This window comes from Branchiostoma belcheri, unplaced genomic scaffold (assembly GCF_001625305.1).
Source record: "Branchiostoma belcheri isolate BF01 breed outbred unplaced genomic scaffold, Haploidv18h27 scaffold10, whole genome shotgun sequence".
Taxonomy (NCBI): Eukaryota; Metazoa; Chordata; class Leptocardii; order Amphioxiformes; family Branchiostomatidae; genus Branchiostoma; species Branchiostoma belcheri.
The window spans coordinates 1309740-1329128 of NW_017802380.1; the positions used below are offsets into that span (position 1 = coordinate 1309740).

The window sequence follows — 19389 nt, forward strand, 5'->3', positions numbered from 1 at the left end:
AAACACCAATTGATTGAAAGTAACTGCAGCCACAATTCTGCCCAAGTTTTGCGTTATGGGAAGATTTCTAGTAGAGATACCTTTTTGATACAAGTGGTAGAGGGCATATGTAAACTGTAAGTCATAAACAAAAGATATACATTTATGACCAGGAGCCTGATTATCATATGGGTCATCTTCAAACAAAACTTTCTTAATCTTAGATAGACACTGTATTGTGCATTGTCCTCACATCATCAGTATGAATCATGTTTTAAAGTTAACATGCAAATATCATATGCATTGAGAGTAATAAATCTGTTACAGAGATACGTAAATATAGAATACTGATAAAGTATAGATTAGTGATCTATGATATGTTATACGTTTAGTTTAGACACCAACACAATGGTTCTATCACAAAGCTGAATGCGGAGCGGTGAATCAAGTGGTTCCATGGGAAAATTTTGAACTTTTTGACCATTGAAATGCTATTTCCTGCATTTTGAGAGGGGCAGATTTCAAAATGCTCCATCTTTTTATCTTGAGGAAGTTTTGTGTGGCACTGTTGGCAACCTGCAGACAATGTAATGTGGGTACCTCTTTTGTCTGTCATGCAGATGAAAGAGTTGAATTTTTGTCCTGAGCAGCAAAATTCTGTCTAGTGATGTAGGGACAAATAGATGATGGAGAAAGCCTATAATGTGATGCTGCTTTGTTGTCTTTCCTAGCAAAATGGCGCTCATTAACACAACAATACCGCCCTTATTCTAACCTTGACCTTTCACTACTAATCCCCGTTTTCTGCTTTAACTTTCTGTCTGTGCCAAATGAGCACCGATGATACGGAAGTCTGCCATCTCCGTACTGTAAACTATGGTAATACCAAGTGCCGACAGTTTGATTTTTTACGATGGCATTACACGCTTAGTGATCTCCATGAAACGGCCAAATGATTAGCACTTTGGGGTATCGAGGAGTGGATCTCGGAAGCGCTGCTTAGGAAAGTCTGATCGTTCAAATCCCGATGACGGTAATTTGGAAGTCGTTGACGCAAATGGCGTCCGGAAGGCCGTATGATGAAGCGCCGTTTGTGAGAGAGTTGACGTCTGGACACAGTAACCAGTCATCATATCTGCGTACACAACACGGCGTTCTAATGGTCTCGCAAGTAATTTATTGCACCTGACAGAGGCTAAAACACTGAAAACTGGAAAAAAAGAAAGAACACCTGTATAGCTGTGTCTGTACCTATGAATGCCAACTTGGTAACTATATGATTTAGGAGGATCAAGGACATTTGATTAAAACATGCCAGAAAATGTACAGAATTTTTCAATCTTGGAAAAGATGCTAGATTTTGTGGCACCTTGTCTGGAGAAATAAACTTCTTTGTTCCAGTTTGGAATCAGAACACATAAAATTTGATGACAGGGTGGTGACATTAACTATCAAAAACTTTGTAACTTACACAATATTTTTACAAAATGTTTTATTTTCATATGGCAATATGATATAGACAATATTAATTGTAGCTTATTTTCCTCATTGCCCAACTCTGGCTTTATAATACATGGCATCTGTCATGTGCTGAATGTGTATCAATGATCTATTGCTTTCATTGTTCCACCAGAATTGATGCCTGCAATAGTGCGAGCAGTCAAAATTCCAGCGTGGCTTATCGCGGAAAAAAAGAGAGTTGTAAAAAGAATAAAAATCATTAGTGCTATCATCTGTCCTGACAGAGTCTGTCCCTCTGTCCCTCAGTCCACTTGTTCACACTGCAGAGATAAGATAGAGGGTGAGCGATGCGAGAGTGTCGCCGTCCCCCTGATAAACAGCCCCGTCTGAGGGGTAATTAATGGAGTCATTAGCAGAAAATGAGTCTTGTAGGTTGGGGGGGATTTGCAACTTATCTGTAACGATTTGCCGGCATTCTTCGTGGCACCCCGATAGTTTCCAAGGTTTCGGGATGACACCTCTTGTCGCTGTAGCGGCGTGGCGCTGTAGATTCAGTGCACTCTGACCCCGGGACTCGTAAGTTTGTCAACATGCTCGCAGTCATACGTGACAACTCAACTGTTGGCAGGTCCTTATCTTCCTCAGATAACTTCATAACGCAAACAGTCGTCTGCTTCGATCGTTCGGAACAGATACCTTTGGTCCCTCTCGCGCTGATACGGCTGTAATTATTATAAATCATTTTTCATACAAGATGAAATGATCTGATATGTCGGCTGGATGTAACCCACTGTTGGCTGTTGTGCGTAAGAAAGTGTAAAAGACAAATGTGCGCATTTTATCACGGGACTTAGCACATGCATCATGTTTAGATATAGCTGACAGTCTGAGACAACAGTTTTATTAGATAATTGTCTAGAGATAAGCTCTCCACAGTAATTCTTTGCCAGCAGAATAATATATTAATTAGAGAGTGCCTCAAAACAAATTCCGTGCTGAATTAACTAGCAGCAAGGTAGTACAACTTAGAAATAACGTGAATATGTCAATGAAGGTTAGATGTCCAGGTAATTACCTACATGTGCGCAAGGAATAATTATTGTTACTCAAGCAGCTAGATAAATCTTGAAAACTGTCAGACATTTCAAGTAACACCACTACTTTTCGTTAATGATCTCCAAAACTTTGCTGCATGTAGAGATTTAGTTTCTTTCCAGGATTTCTTCCGCTACAAACTTTTAAACATGTAGTGTATGCGTAGATTTACAATGGGTGGAGCGTTGTGTTCCCTAGCTGTGCTTTTGAGTGATGTTGGTGTATTTTGGCGCCCTGTTTCGCCCAGCCACATATAGCCATTCGTATCCCTTCAGATTACGCGCTCATCCCCGGGAAACTTCCATCCGTCTTTCCCCCGCGTCACGAAGCTGTAACTATCGCCTCCGTCACAGCCGATGGAGGAAGTCTGCTGCGCTGATATCTCGTGTAATTATTGTAAATCAAGGTACACGCCGCTCGGAAAGATTTCTTACGTTCATACCTATATGATGAAGTTGTCCCACCGTTATTAGCAATCGCGAGAGTTGTGGTGGCAGGGGTCTTTGAGAGGCAGTAGCGTCCGCCTTTGTTGCGAAGATGCGATATTTCAAATATCTGGACATAAAAATGCCAGGCATGTTGGTGGCAGGCTTTGCAGAATAATTAATGGGCGCATGTTATCAGCAGGCAGATAGTCACTAAGGTGTTGATATTGCAGTAACTGGTATCTCTCTGTGTGTGTATTAAACCATCTTTTCTGGCTGCTGGAAGCAGGCGGCATGTCTTGCAGATAAGAAAGTAATTTGGACAAGTTGTCATGCGCAAAATAAGGAGATAAGTGTCGCTGTACACTCCGATACGGGTTGCTATGAGCCAGTAAATTTTCTATCTCAACAGGTGGACGGACCTCTGGAAAGGCTGAGATCGTTAGAAGCGCGCTTCAGGAGGGGACAGGGTAGAGAGCGGCCGGCGCTATCAAAAATCTCGTTATCTTCTGAGTACAAGTTTTGAAATAAAGTGTTTACAGGTGTGATAAGTGGGTTAAGGAGTAAAGATCAGGTACAGCCTACGCGTGGGACATCGTAAGAACATTAAGCCTCCAACTTTTCCTTTGGTGCTTTTTCGTACAGGAAAAAAAAGGCCAGTTCTGTGATGGATCTTCTTTCGTTTGTTAAACAAAGAAAATCTCCGACTGATGTTGTGTGCTCTGTTAAAATGTCAGTATGGTTTATAAGAGATGACTGTCGAAGGTGATAATCGCGGGTTCCTGAGATGCGCTAAGACAAGAGGTGTGCCATTTTCGATATCAGCAAAGTAACAGATGTGAACGCAGCCCTTGTCGCTGAGACCAAAGCGATCTGGAGTCCTCCTATCTCGTTGTTTGTACCTTGTGATGAAGAAACAAGGATCAAAGATTCAGCGGTAAGGCTAGCGCCGCTGGTGTTTGAGATGGGACCAGTATCGCTTGGCTGATACTGCGTCGAGTTATCTCTCATGTCAGATGTGTTTTTGTCTGTTTTCACAGAGGAACTCTGACCGTGTGCGGACGAAGTGGGCCCAGCGGGCGCTTCTACAGGAGTTTAAGGAGGCCATGTACGCTCACTCTGCCTACCAGTTCCCCAAGTTTCTCTTCCACAAGCACACAGGGCACAAGGTCAGTTTATCTTACTCAAAAATGTTTATGTTCTTGGAATTCTTTGTAACATAAAATGACTTTTTTATAGTGAAGAAAGCGAGGCATGCTGCACTGATAAGTTGCTCTGGAAATAGCTGCATGTAGAGACTGAGATAAAGTTTGAGCAATAAGTTCTAACTTTAAAAAAGGAGATCTGCACGAAACCAAAGTGCATTGTGGGATCCACTTTCAAAATGTTGCCATCTTGTTTTCCATCAAACAATCACCCGGATCTAAAGGGTACAACTTGACAACATATGCTGTATGCTAATGTAAAAAAGCTATTAGCATATTTGAAATTAATAAGAGGTTCATGTTTGATGTTTGTATGTGTGTTATGAGCACTGGGTCTTGCATTACTGCATGCATCACAATCACTCATTTTCTTGCAAGCTGTCCGACCTTTTTTGCATCCCTTTTTGCATCCCTTTTTCATATCACAGCTTCTTTCTTCTCTGTTCTAACAAACAAGAAAAGACTGTACAGTAATATTATAAGAGCCTGTCTGTATCAAGTTACCAGCATGCAGTAAGTCTAGCACAAGTTACTTGGAATGAAGCCATCGTTTAGATCAAAACATGAAAAGGATGTACATGCACTTCCCTTGGCTACTTGGTGGGACAATGACAAATTGTTGGTATCCACTAGAAGCCATTCAGACTCCTCTTTGCAGGAGTCCCTAAAAACTTCCTATTCAGGAGTGGGACTGACATTTCCTTTGGCACGGAGACTTTTTAACAAGTATGGACATAAAGAGGAAAAAAGTCCAGGAATCTCCCATGTTTATCCCATAACTTCCTATTAAGGCTCGGGTGAGTGAGCTTTTGTAAAAGTCTGCAGGGGACTGTCGCGGAGAGATATATTGTCTCACATGCCGATCGCTGTGCGAAATGGTTCATAATCCCACTCCAGAGTAATTAGCGTGGGGATCGTCAATGACTCATTACAAGATAACACCCAAAGAATTATTTTGGTTATTGCAGTAGACAACAACACATTTACTAAATGGCCACTTCACTTCTGTAATTGGCTCGAATGTTGAAATTCTATCTGCCACGATCTGGATCAATCCTTGCGTCCTTCTGGAGGCATGCTATCAGTCAGACAGACAGAACAGTCAGAGTTGGGAGATAACCCAAGGAAGAGAGACGCCTGTGGACTGAATATCACATTTCCTGTGCTAGAGACACGCCCTGTCATGTTTTTGGAACTGTAACAAACGGCCTGGCGAAGTCGTGATGGCTCCCGACCCGCCGAGCCTCTCGGAAGACGGTCGGGCGGCCGGCATTCCGTGCCAGCTGGTCCACAGACAGCTCAATCGGGCGGGCGACAGAGTGCCGCTACCCTGGCATGTGTGACATTTTGCTGGAAGGTGTTCTCCCTCAGTGAACACGCGGGGCCCTGGGTTCTGGGGCGGCCGCGGCGGTGTTGTTGTGTTGCCCGGATCAGTTTAAACCCTTATCGTGTCCATCGCTGCCGAGATATATGATAGCGCAAGTGATATGATAACATACGACGATAGCCCCTTGAAAGGAGAGGAGAAGTTAAGTTGTCGGAAAGCCCTTTGCCAATTGGGACGACAACTGCCTTCTTGCACTTGTGAGCAAGAATATGTAAGCTAAAGTTGCAAACAGGTTGAATTCTGTCGCCAAATAGGTGAAGACAAAGCATTTTAATCAACATTAATCCTTGTAAGACATATGATTACAATACCTGAAGTGTCCAGCTATATATCTTTACACACACACTGATAACACATACAGCTTGAGTTAGATCAAGGAGGTTTCAATCACTGTGGTACTAAATTTGCCATGTAGTCAACATCTAAATAAATACATTTAAGTGAGCTGCCTGAGAGAGGCAGTTGTTCAATGTTCTTTTCGATGAAGAGCTTCTGTGAACAAAAGTTACATTCATAACTATTTTATAGATGTAAAAATGTTTGAGGTGAGAAATTATATTTGACAGTGCATGAATTTTTTAATACTCAGGCAAACAAGCAAAATGTGTCAATTGAAAGCACTCTATGGCTAAAATTGTTAAATTCTCACAAACTACATCATATTGCTGGTGTTCTCTCATGCTTTTGTGACATTGCTATGTCAAAATAAGAAAGCGTTAAGTCAATGGAAAGTTTGAAAAAGTTTTCTTTAGAAAAACCTCAGGTTGCTTCTGTTTTTGTAAAGTTGTGATGAGCCTCAATTATAAGTAGGTTTACTCCTGAACTGAGCAGTGTTTTCTATGCTCAACTTTCTAAAATATTCATTGATGATGAGAGAATTTTCTTCAAATGATAGATAAATCCAGTGCCTTCTTGCTTAACCACGGCACAGACAGCAGTATTTCAAAGATGATAATTCAGGTGTGAAAATCCAGGTAATTGCAGAGTTCGTCAGTCACTAATTAGCGTGACTTACAATGTACGCGGCCCTGTCTGAGGGCCAGGCTTCCTGTGACCAGAACAACAGGTTTTCTCATGCGTAATGAAATCCATTAGTGTAATTTGCGCTTGTCTGGTCTTATAATGCACATTTTCTCCACCTAACCGCTCGCTCAGTTCCAAACCTCTTACTTCTTTAAGTGCGTGATAAATCAAGCAGCGTCTGCCCACAGTTGTCAATTCGAGAGCCAGAGAAAGAAAACAAAAACAGAAATGTCTTGGAGGTCAGTGGGTGAGGACTGGCACAATGAAAATATCAACACTCAGGATATGTAAACAACCATTGCATGGCCTGTGGTTTCAGTGTGTGCTGCCTTTGTTTCCTGTGTGTTGAAGTCAAGGATGCATGATCCCTTGTAGATCAAAGGATTACACAACAATCCTTGATCACTATCCGACAAAGTCTCAATCCTATCAAGAAAATGACAGATGCGGAGGATAATCTCCTATGGTTCAATTAGGTTGATGAAATTGAATCAAGTTACATGTATAATACGCTGTACTTATGTCTTCAAGTGCTGTTGTTGTTTCATTAAAGTTGTGGGTTAGAATATTTACATTGCAAGCAGGACAAGAGAGTCTTTGATGTTCAAACTGTCTTTACAAAAGTTTCCATCACAGAGTAATTGGCCCTAAGACTGTTTTATGTTTTAACTACTGTGCAGAGAACTGTGAAATGTGGGTGTTCCTGTAAAAAGCTTCACAGTATGGATTATTCGAGTCAATTTTACAAGTCAGAGATATGCTCGGTTATAGCATAACCTTCTCCCTCCTTCCTCACCCTATAACCAATAGAGAATCGGTGGCTAAATGGCTACTTCAGTGTGCTGAGGGTTAAAACATCACATCACACAGCACCGGTTGCACTATACAAACTGTACACAATATGGCAATGACAGGAATGACAACATGCTGAAGGATTAACGATACAGCAAGGCTATAGAGGCAGGTGTGAGGACTATTATGACAAGAAAAAAAGACAGGCAGGCAGACTTTCCAAGCACAAACCACCTGTTCCAGCCCAGGCCTGGTCCTGACAGAATCCCAGGCCTGAGTTGAGTGATTTACACCACACATGGTTCCAGTCTGTCACTAGGTGGGTGGGACGCCATCAATTAGCACACGGCCCTGTCTCAAAAATCACCAACAGTCCAACCAGTGGCCTGGAGGTATGTTACCTCTACCCTGCTAATACGGGAGAAGTCACCCGTCGTAGCGTTCCTTGTATTTTACCTTCAAACTTTGTTTGCGGTGACGTGCGAGAGAAAGAGCCCCTGTCCGACTGTCGGCAGCACGGCAGCAGCTCGTATTCATCCTGTGGAGTGGTTCGGAAGTTTGGATAATCACAACAATTGAACAAACGGAATACAGTCAAAGTCTATCAAACTGTCCAAGCTTGTTTTAAGAGGTTATACAGATGTGCACACAGTAGCAGGATATGTTGTTAATGTTCAGTTACTGCACTTTAGGGGGTAAAAGCTAACTTAGTAGCTGCTACATGGTGACCAGTGCATTCAGATGGTATAGGAAGACGAAAACTTTCTGTTTTATATGACTGTCCAAAGTGCTGTTTTTGTTGATACAAATTGGAAAATGGGGAAAGATCCTTCATAAAGCACTAAAGCTTTTTCTTGACAAGTGTATTGCACACACGCTGAGATGTTTATCAAAAACTTTTTAAAGAGTTACGATGTTCGTAACTGCATGTATGTACAGGCATCACAAGCTAATACTGCAGAATGTCACATGTGATACATTGTCATCCATGTTTAGAAATAGTATGAAAATTGTTATCAGACAAGAACAATCCCTAGATTTACACACTACCCACCATGGATGGATAGAGGCAGTTGATCAGACTGAAGTGTTATTCGTGTATTGTCAATTTTGTAAATCTACAAAGATTAAAGATGCTATCTGAAAGGATAAAAGTTCAAATTAATAGTTAAAAACATCACAGAAAGTTGTTGAAAACACTAATAAGTTTTTTTTTGACACACGCTCACTCTATCGAGCTCTCAGGTGTGTATTATTGACATGTTTGCTCAACTTTTTAGCATGATGCTCACAATAAACATGCATGTGGGGCAAGGAATTCTTGCCTACCGGTATACCCACATTTTTCCGTGGGAAAAAGTAGGATCTTTTTTTATTGTGGGACGCCAAATTGCCTGTGTCTTATCAGGGACATAGATAACATGCTGACAAGGTATTCACCAGATAGTTGAGCGTGGTAATCTTATTGTGCGTTCCTCAATGTTAGATGTTTCTTCTCATCATCTCTTATTTCGTTTTAATGTCCTCTAATTGAAAAGTAGACAAAGTGCGTGTTATTCTGTGTTTCTTCCCAGGACTCGCCCCACTGGTACCCACATTGTGGGATGACAAAGATGATATTTGGACCGTAACGCTACTGTCAGGAAGGACTGATTTATTTGAGAAGCAGACAATATCACCGGGCACATGTCCTGGTGTCCCCTAACAATGTGAGGATGTCCTGTTGACTTGAATTATAGCATATAGTGCACTGCCTCTCCATTGTGGCAAGCGCTAACCAGACGGACTTTCTGTATCAAAGAATAAAAGATGCTGGAGGAAAAAAGGACGGAAATAATAGCAGCTGTACAAAGTCCTTTTTACAAAGCCTTCGACTTAATCATCACCGAAGGCGAAAGAAAGGAAAAGGAGAAAACAAGACCTAATGAGGGTGGTAATAACTCATACCTGAAGGCAAGGACGTCATATAAAGTGTTCTGGCTCAAGTCAACTGGATGACAGCTAGGTTCCATACACCCCACAGTCCTGGTGCACCCAGGGCAAGTTTTTTTTAGTTTCTATAATAATTTGGGAAAACTGGGTTGGAATCAAAGGTCCGCCTTGCTGGCACCGACACACTTAACGGGGGCATGCTTCTGGCTATCAAGTATCACTTATTTCTGCCCTTCTTTTGTTGTGTGTAATTTTTACATCTTAGATTTACACACAAAAAACTAATCTTTTTTCGATTGATGCTGCAGAAGTTTTAAACAGAGCTTGTGTGCTGCTGCATGGTGCACATTTAGTTTAGTCTGAAAAAAGAAACGGTGCCGTTTGATGAATTTCTAAAAAGCTTTTTTTTCTCTGCCATGTAACATTACATTAACAGTGATTTAACTTGTACTACACAATGATCTTCATGTTACATGTGTTTCATGGCAAGAAAAAAAGCTGTAGTTTACTCCAAATATTCCCTACTAAACTAAACCCGTAAGATCACGATGACTATAGAAAGTCTAACTGTTGATATTGAGAACACCACACCCCACACTAGTTATATTGTACACAAAGTTGTTATGAATATAGCCACCAGCAATACATTCCCAGTCACGTAGTCAGGATGCCTGCTCCCTGGCTGGAGCCATTACGACATTCTCGCTCCTTGCCCTGGGTTCAGGTTCACAGCACCCCTTTGTTTTCCCCTGGTTAGTCCCGGCTCCACTTCGCAATTAAGAGCGCGGCCTTACGCTGCGATGCTCCCGCCGCCATTGTTTACCAACAATCGTTCCCGCCGTTATCGGCGCTGAAGTTGACAGCTTAATTTGAGCGGCCATACTGTCGGGGCATGTCAAATGTCAGACTTTGACAGGAAAAAAGTCTCAAGGCCCTTTTTCTGACACCACCAATATTATCATACTTCTACTGTGAAAGCTTTATCCTTGTAGGTCAATGACCCCTAGATATGACTATCTATCTCTGAATGCTGTATCTATTGAAACCCACTTTTTCAATACCTTCTTTGTTAGCATTTCGAAGTCTGGAAGTCTCTTAAAGTTAGGAAAGTGATATCTTGACTTAATACATTTAAGTAAATATTTCATTTAAAAGATACTCTTGGTCAGCATAATGTTGTTAATATGCTAATGTCTTACTTTGATTTTGGGAAGGAGATTTAAGTGGAGATATAACCTTGATTTTGGCAATGAAAAAATTTTATCTATCAACTGTAAAAAATGTGTATCACAGTGTCTGATGAGGCAGAAACTGTTTAACTTGACTTCTCCAAAATTTAACTGACTTTTTTTACTATGTTTATCACCGTAAATGCTACCATTGTCATCATATCTGTTTCTTAAGAGACCTCAGTTCAAACCAAGTGATCCAACTTTGAGTCGCGAACACTTCTTTCAAAGCGACAAACTTTGGGAAGACGAACGTTGTCCCCAGTCCATGGAGTATGATCAACTTTGAGTGCAAACACTTTTTTTTCAAAGGACAAACTTTGGGAACGAACGTGTCCCCGTCACCCAGTCCCTGTCAGAAGTATTAATAATGGAAATACCAGGGGTGAGAGTCATTAGTGCCATAGAATTTCCTGAAATGAGGGAGAATGTGGAGACATACACCGCCGAGTGTCTGACCTTTACAAGAATTGCCCGCTCGGGCTGTCTCTCAGGAGTCAGGCCTGATGGATTCTGCTTTTGTGACAGCTTTGATTTGGCCCAAATATTAATGATAGTAATGCCTGCTCCCTTCACAACCCACTGTCCAGGCCTGTGTGGTTAGGAAGAATGAGATATGTGTATGTGTCTGAAATCTCTGAGAAAAACATGGGCTGCCATTGTCAATGGGCTTCACACTTACTAGTACATGTATTTATACCTATTCATATCAACATACCTACATGTATGTTGTACTTTTGTTATTGGTCAGTATCAATATATACAGGTAAAGGATAACAAAATACAATGTACGATACTCTTAAAATTTATGGTATACTGATCAAGTATACATTTCAATTGGTAGACTTTTCTTTTCATTCATTTTAGAACTAAAACGATGATTCTTTAAAAGTATTCCTGTTGAAATGATAATGTATAAAACAAATTCTCAGTTGCATGGACGAAAGATAGCAGATGCTAGAGACTTTATCCAATTCTTTCATTCATTTTATATATTATATAAAACAGAAATCTTTGACCATAATTGCTTTCTATTCATTACAAAAATGCAAACAAAGTGTGGACGCTGTCCATGTGTGGGTCACAGGTAAATGCTACAAGATGAATGATTTTGCTAATCTGAAAGGTACTTAGCTCTGTAACTGCCCCTTTGATAAAGTGATAATTTTTCATCAACTGCACATGACTGTGCGTCCCTGATAGCCATTTGCCATGCCGAGAGGACAAACATTAATGGAGTTAGGATCAAAATTGGATGATACGCAGGAGGACCACTTGTAAGTAAAATAGCATTAAGCTTGTTAGTTTCTCGTACAGGAAAAACTTGTTTCGGAAGTCTGCAAGGCCGCGCAGGGCCATGAATGTTTTATGAGCAAACGTCTGAGGTTGGTAAAGTGGAAAGTCTGATTTCCTGTTGACGGTTTTCGAGGGAAATTCTTCTAATCTAAAAGGTGCAAATTTGCGAGGTTTCAGGGTGTACAGGATTTGATTTTGTAAGAGAAAGTGTTCGCGTGATTGTGGGACGGTCTTTGTTAACGGTTTTAGTGAGTGAGATGTGTTTAAAAGCACATTGCAGACAGGGTGATCACGAGTTGTCCGTTAGATAGTAGCACAGCGCCGCTTGACAATAGCGTCGACTGCTGCCGTATCGAGCGCCCTGCCGCGGTGCCGTGCATACGCAAAGCATCCCTCTCTTTGCGCGCAGCACCTAATGATTGCTGCTCTGTCGGAGAAGGCCAGATCAAAGTATCAGTGCAACACTGTGACATCCAAAAGCCATTTGGTGCCACCTTATCTCTCAGAAAGCAATCAAAAGTCAGATTAAAAATTCATAGTTCGCCAGTGTATGTCCCAGCATCGGCAGTGGGAGAAAGGTCAGGCGATATCAGCGGGGATTTGGATTTGGGAGAGTGAGAGGGCTTTAGCTCGGGTTTAATGGCTTGTGTGTTTTGCCCCGCAAGGGCATCATCTTCTGGGGGGGTCAGGGCTCGGGTCTTGCTACAGGTCCCTTGCTGCAAATATTGGGCTATTCCTGATCAGTATCGGAGATTCCTGTAATGAACAAAGGATTCCGTACCCGTGGCTTTGTAAAGACATCTTGCTATATCACGGGATCCCCTGCCGGTTTTGTCGTGTCCGCTGGGGAAAGACAGCGAAAACAGAACCTCGGTGGGCACATTTCATGCCTCACTCTCCCCCCGTGTCGAAAATACGCCGATCTCCGGTGACAATCTATCGATTGGCGTGCGGACGTAGACAAGATTATCATATTTTGAGACGGCGCAATCTGGGCTATCTCGGGGAGATATATTTGTCGGCACGTTTTTTTGTTGGACGTAATTCAGGCAGTCTACAGCCCACAGCCAGAGCGCCAGATATGGCCATCTCCCTGGCTCCAGAAATCTGCGATCAATTACTGGTGTAGGGCATCTGCTGTGCACTCTGGACGGGGTTTCGGACCTTCCAGGTCAGAAGTCCTGATCCCTTCCCCGGCGGTTGCTGCTGTCATCATGCTTATGAAGCAGAAAAGCTTGTCAGGAGGTCCTGAGAAAGAGATATGTATGGAAATGGGCGCGAAACCGAAGTTCGCTTCTTCCACGGGTACCTACGAGTGCACCTGTTCTGTTCTAGAGGCGAAAGTTGTTCGGTTGTGTCAAACAGGTGTAGTCAAGATGTTGGGTCTATTAACCTGGGATTTGGAGAGGAGTATTTCAGGTATTCGATTCTGGGTGACACCAAAGCTGTTGCAGGTCATCTCTGTGTCCGGCAAGATGAACCTTGCCCAGTATAGCTAGGGCTAGAACTGTTATATCTTTTGATGTTGTCATAATTTAGAATGATCCACCACTCAGTGTTCCAACTTTAGATGGATTCAGGTCAACCTACCAACCGCTATCACGTGTAACTGCAGATTTTTCAAAGAAATTCAACTGGTTTTGGTGAAGTGTCATTACATATTAAAAGAAAAAACGTTTTCACCCGGACTAATTTTTTGTTCTTTATCGTTTAACAATATAACAAAGGTTCTTCAGTGTACCATACAAATATCTGAATCAAGAACAAAAACCTACTTTCACTTTGACGGGCATGTAGAACACTTTTAGCATTGTCACCGATAATTTTGTCTTACCGTAGTACAATTGTTTGTGGTACATTAAGTTGCTTCTTCAAGTTTGGGTACTTGAAATATACAAAATACATACTTAAACAGCCATAAGAACTCCAGTTACCATATGAATGCATCCATCTTTTCCATCTGCAAAAGTTTACAGCCAAAAAAAGTTTGACAATCAGATGATTAAATGGAGGTGACCTTGGAGAGGTCACCAAGATTCTTGCCCTACAGGGGGCCAGCCTGGGGATCCGAGTCCCTTGTACATGTAGACGGTACGGCGACCTCTCCGCACCCTTTCCTGTTGATAGAAAACTTTGGCATCCCCAAGACCATGAATCTCCGAGTGCCATCTATTGTCACAACATTAGACCACAGCCCAGTCACACCAATTTGATTCGTTGCTTCTGGGATATTTGTAGGGAATCAATGAAGCAGGTGCCCCCCCCCCTAAAAAAAAAACCAGCCTAGGCAACTTTTAATAACAGCAGATGCTACCATAGGAGCCAGAGTCAATGTACAAAGCTGGTTTATCATTCAAACATAAATTTTGAACTATTAAACAAATCTCTGCATTATTATCAAGGTTCATCTGTATTGGTAGTTACATGTTTAAAGTTAGATCCAACTTCTTTGTGCAAATCACTGCATTGTTAAATGGAAAACAGTAACAACTAGGAAGACTAGGACTTTTCTTAAACTGTTGGGGCCATAACATTGATCATTTTAGGGTTGATGCAGAACATTTTCTCTATTTTTATCAAATCAGAAAAAAATTGAAGCAGGTGAATCCGTGAACCAAGAATATGAATCTGAGTAGCCTCCTTAGTTCATGCTACATGCTGTCCTCACAGACCACTTAACCTGCTTTCTGTGGCTTCCTGAAGTTCTTGAGTTCTTGACCCGTCGGGTGCCGGTCCGTTGTTCCCCAGCATCCTGGACTGTCGCCACGTCGAGTGGCAATGACAGAGACAGAATGGATGTGTCTAAAAACAGTAGGCACTGTCTGCCAAGTTCAACTGGGTCGCACGTTCCAAAAATACTGTGGGTTGGCGTGTGGACAGCTAGCATCCTTTTATTTATGATTTATGTGTCTGAATGATAGTTCCAATTTCGCAGTTGTACTGAAACATCTCAACTGAAAGATTAGACTATAACAGTCCCTTATATGTACTTTGGAGCGATTCGTAAATTCCGCAGGATTCGAGTGAGACTGTGAACTTGTTTAAGTTGTTAGCCACAACACGTAATAATTTGTTTAATGACCTTGCGGGTGCGGGATAATGTCTTTAATGACCGCCCCTCTGTGCTGAGCAGGTGCCGCTGACACTTGTCAGAGTGTCCCGGCAGAGAAAGCGCCCGTCCCCAGCCCGTGACCCTGTGATGCCACTGATAGCGTCCCGCTGGCATCCCTAAATTGCGACTGTCTGCCTCTGTAATGACGCCAGGGGAGTCACCGAGGCGTCCTCAGTGACCCTTGGCAACCAAGCGGGATAGAAGTGTTCCCTGATTGTCAAAACAAATACTTTTAACCAAGCAGAATTAGATCAAGGTGTCAGTCACAGGGAAGGCTGTGGGACTAAGTACTGTATTTTCTAAGTGTATCATGGAAAGAGTTGCGGGGATATCTAAAATTCCTGCTGTGTAAAAACATGGACAAAGATTTTAGCTCTGACTTAACATCACTGATGTTGCCTGTGATTCATGATAGGTCTGTTAGTTATTGTAGTAGAGTTAGGCTTACAGAAGAAGGCTGTTTTGGGATTGATGTTCAAGAGGAACTCTATCCTGTCTTCACCTTTTGCTTTCCACCTTTTGGAATGTGGATTACAAAAAGTTTTGCATGTATGAAAGGAATGAAAATCAAAGAAGAAATGTAAAGACCATTTATAATTTAGTAAATATTCAGACAGTTGCTGAATTTAAATGGTCTCAAATTCATCTGAAGCAAAACCGTGTTCCACGTAGGATGGGGGTATTGACATGTAATAACTCGGCGAATAAAAATGATGCTATCTTTCAATACCGGGTGATGATGTTATCTTTCATTAGAAATAGTGGGAAACAAATTTACACAAAACATTGTGCATCAGTTATACACAAAGTGACAAACACAACATGTGAAATCAATACTACACAATAGTTCGATTAAGGTGAATCACCTACATGTATGCTCGCACATGTACAGGAGGTTATGTAATTAGCCTCTTTAGCAGGCTTATAGAACTGGAGGTTTGGTGGTCTTCGGCTGTTTTCTGTTTTCAAAAAATTCAACCAGGCCAGCTATGTTGTCTAATATATATAGTATATGCAATCAGAAAATAGCACATAAAAGATCCCAAAGACCCTGAAGACCCCCAAAACCCCCAGTTTTTTGGCATGCTGTGGAGGCTAAGGTTATGTTGGGTCACAGTGTGATGCCACATTGTTCTGTAAAAGCAACGTGGCTAATCACTGCTGGATTGTCATTCTCAGTGGGACTACTTCAAAAGTAAACTCCAGGACCTTATCAAACATCAGTTGAGGAAGAGTTAGCAGTGGGTGCCTGCTGTAGATATGATAGAAATCGCAGATGTACATCAAACGATCTTACATCAATCTCAGGAAGACATATCTAACGTTACATTTATCTTCCTGCATATCAACATTGATCTCAAGTGGAGAGATGTTCAAATCATATTTTCTGATATGCCTGTCAACTTCACCTAATGCCATCTGCATACATATTCAGTAAAATACATGCAGCTTCTACTTGGTTAGCGTCTGACTTTGAGGAATGCTTGCTTTGTTTTTCCTGTGATGAAATGAATCGCCACAGTTACCATGACGAGGATTAGTGATTGTTACACCTTGCTTACCATGGTAACAAATGACTCCTCGTTAGCCTAGTTTCCTCAGAAGGGGGAAGACTTGGTGGCACCTGTTGGATTTGGGTGTCAATCCAGCGTAATCCCTGCCATGGAAAAGATGTGTTTTGGTCAAAGGTTTGTAGATACACGGCCCTTTCACACTGGCAAATGGGAGCATCATGAGGTATCAATGGAGGTATTAGGGGATTTTAATTACTCGCAGGTCACTAGGTTTTCTGTTGGGACTTCCTCCCTGTGAGATTTGTGTCACTCCCCCAGAGGTTTGTTGGTGTGCTCTAGTGGGGACACCACTGGTGTCCTTCCTCTGAACAGTGCAGCATTTCTGATAGTATCTCACAGCAGGAAGGACACCCAATTTTCTCTCTTCTCAGTTTTTCCCTTGAGAAGCCATGAAAAAGAAGAAAAAAAGAAGTAACATCCTAACTATCCTTCTGTTTTTTTAATAATACTGCAAAAGCTTTTTGATTCTTGGAAGTCAATAATCATGTTGCTTTGTCTAGCACTTCTGCAGTATCTAACACTTCATTAGGGGGTCTCTCCATCATGTATCTTTACAAAAGGATACACGACAATTGACATACATGCTGCTTAATGCTGTACATCAAGTACAAAAGTTAGCTCTCCTTTCCCTTATGACAGTACTTGACATGGGTGCCCACAGCCTTGCTAACAGCCAACTTTCTGAGAGGCATGTGCCTTTTTTTGCTCCATTCACAAAATTCTCTCGGACAGCTGTAGATAGCTGTTAGCTTCCAGAAAAGCATGTCGTGTTTTGTCTCTCCTTGTTTGCTAATTTCCTGTGACATGGTCACCTCTTCATCCTTATGCCTGCTTCTGATTCAGCAGCTGAAACTTGCCGTCTGACATCTTCAGTTCTCTTTCCTTGCTTGACTAAAAGTCAACCCTTCTTGTTGTTGATTCAATGTATTGTGTTTTGCTGTTCTGTGTCCTGTTGTGTTGTGTAGTGTAGTGTTGTGTTTTGCTGTATATAGATGTATTGTGTTCTTTGTAGTTGTGTTGTGCTGTGTATAGATGTATTGTGTTCTATGTAGTTGTGTTGTGCTATATATCTGATGTATTCTATGTAATGTAGATGTGTTGTGCTGTATATCGATGTACATGTATGTTCTATGTAGATGTGTTGTGTTGTATATGTATGTTGATGTGTTGTGTTGTTTACAACTGATGTCTCTATCACCAGGTTGTATCTGTGAGCAGTCGCAAGGCGGGCTGCCAGGCAAAGGTTCGGATTATCGGCGGTGTTCCCATATCGTAGGGAAGCTTGCGACATGGCGGTTTTCTGATGGGTTTGCCTTACATCTTTTAGAGTCTGCTGACCTGAATCACATACCTTCATGATAAAATGGCTTGTTTTGTTAATTATTGAAAATATAATTCCGATCTTGTATGATACAAGATCACAACAGTATGTAAATTTTATGGAGCCAATCTTTGTAAATACCAACAAAATTTAGACTGATATGTCTGCAGGTTCTATAATACAGACCCAGTCCAATCCAAAAAACTTAGATGTGAATTGTCATAAACTAATGAAAATTTAGAAATATTGTAATGTTACATCAGAATTTTTCAGATGGCATGAATGTGCAGTAAAATATTTCAGCCTGAGATCATATTAGAAAAGACACTTAGGGCTGTAACTGTAAATTTTGAATCATAGAAAAATAGATTGTAGAATTATCCATTCTATCTATCCTTGAAAGATGTGTGTGTATACCCCTAGAATTGTCTGTATATATTTCCATAACCCTGTCATTTCAATAGAGATTTCACAGATATATTTCAATATTGATTCTACAGTGTATATCAACTCAAAGGTGGTATCGTAACAATAAGCACGACACTTTATGACAACAATATTTTATTATGGTGACAGTTCCAAAGTGTATATGTTGCAATCAAAATTTAGATCATGCGTCACGAGCGAGTTTTGTCAACAATCTCTATTTTTACTACATGATGCAACGCCTCCCTAGTATTGGATTCTCGACCACACAGTATAGTGCCACAAAAAAAAAACAAGTAAACTTCTCTACCATTTGCAATAAAGTTGGGAGATAGAATTGTAATGATGGCGATGTTGCAAATCTTGAGTGTTAAGTTGCGTTCGTTGTCACGATAAAATAGATCGGAACGTATATAAAGGCCGCGGCACGAACTATGCTCTCTCTGACGCGGGCTTTTTTAGGGCATGGGCAGTGGTGTGAAGATGTTATCTGTACCATTGGCGCCATAGGTTATTACATTTAATCTAGCAGCACTATTTTGTACATAAACTCGCTATTGATTCTGAACCATAAAATGTAAGGAAAGAAGCTTACACTGCGAAAAAGGACCACAACTTTAGTGTGATGTTTCTTAGCTCATCCTAGTACAACAGTAAATTTTATCATATATTGCTTGTAAGATTGCCAAATTGCACAGAGCTGTATACAACAGCCTCAGTTTCTAAAATTACCAAATTATTTTGCACTGCTAATTATTTCAGGACTTAATGTTTTTAAAGTAAAAATTTTTGTACTTTTTTATAATATGTATTTCATTTTTTTTTTCCATTATATATACAGGTACAGAAAACAAGCACAGATCGTGAAAATGCAGTACTTTGTATGCCACTACATTTATCAATTCATTTTGTATTGATAACAATATTAGAGGATGATGTTTTGATGTAAAATCTTGTATAGTTTTTTATGATTCTTGTTTTTTTTTCAGTGATACATATATGTACTCAAAACAAGCACAAAGGACAAGAATGCAGTACTTTGCATGCCACTTAAGGCCTAACTAAATTTATCAGCTCATTATGTACATTGTACTGATAACAATATTAACAGTTGAAAAATCTTGTTTTTGTA

At 41.0% G+C, this 19389-nt stretch overlaps 1 protein-coding gene across 2 annotated transcripts in view; it reads left to right on the forward strand.

Annotated features, from left to right (window-relative positions):
- LOC109472653 (synaptotagmin-9-like) overlaps positions 1 to 18550 on the forward strand; it is a 69502-nt gene extending 50952 nt beyond the window's left edge. For both annotated transcript variants that reach the window (XM_019772501.1, XM_019772492.1), the window contains exons 8-9: positions 4001 to 4129; positions 17712 to 18550. In XM_019772501.1, the coding sequence (XP_019628060.1) occupies positions 4001 to 4129; positions 17712 to 17786 (204 nt within the window). In that variant the 3' untranslated portion in view covers positions 17787 to 18550. The remainder of the gene's footprint in view (positions 1 to 4000; positions 4130 to 17711) is intronic.
- The last annotated feature ends 839 nt before the right edge of the window (positions 18551 to 19389 follow it).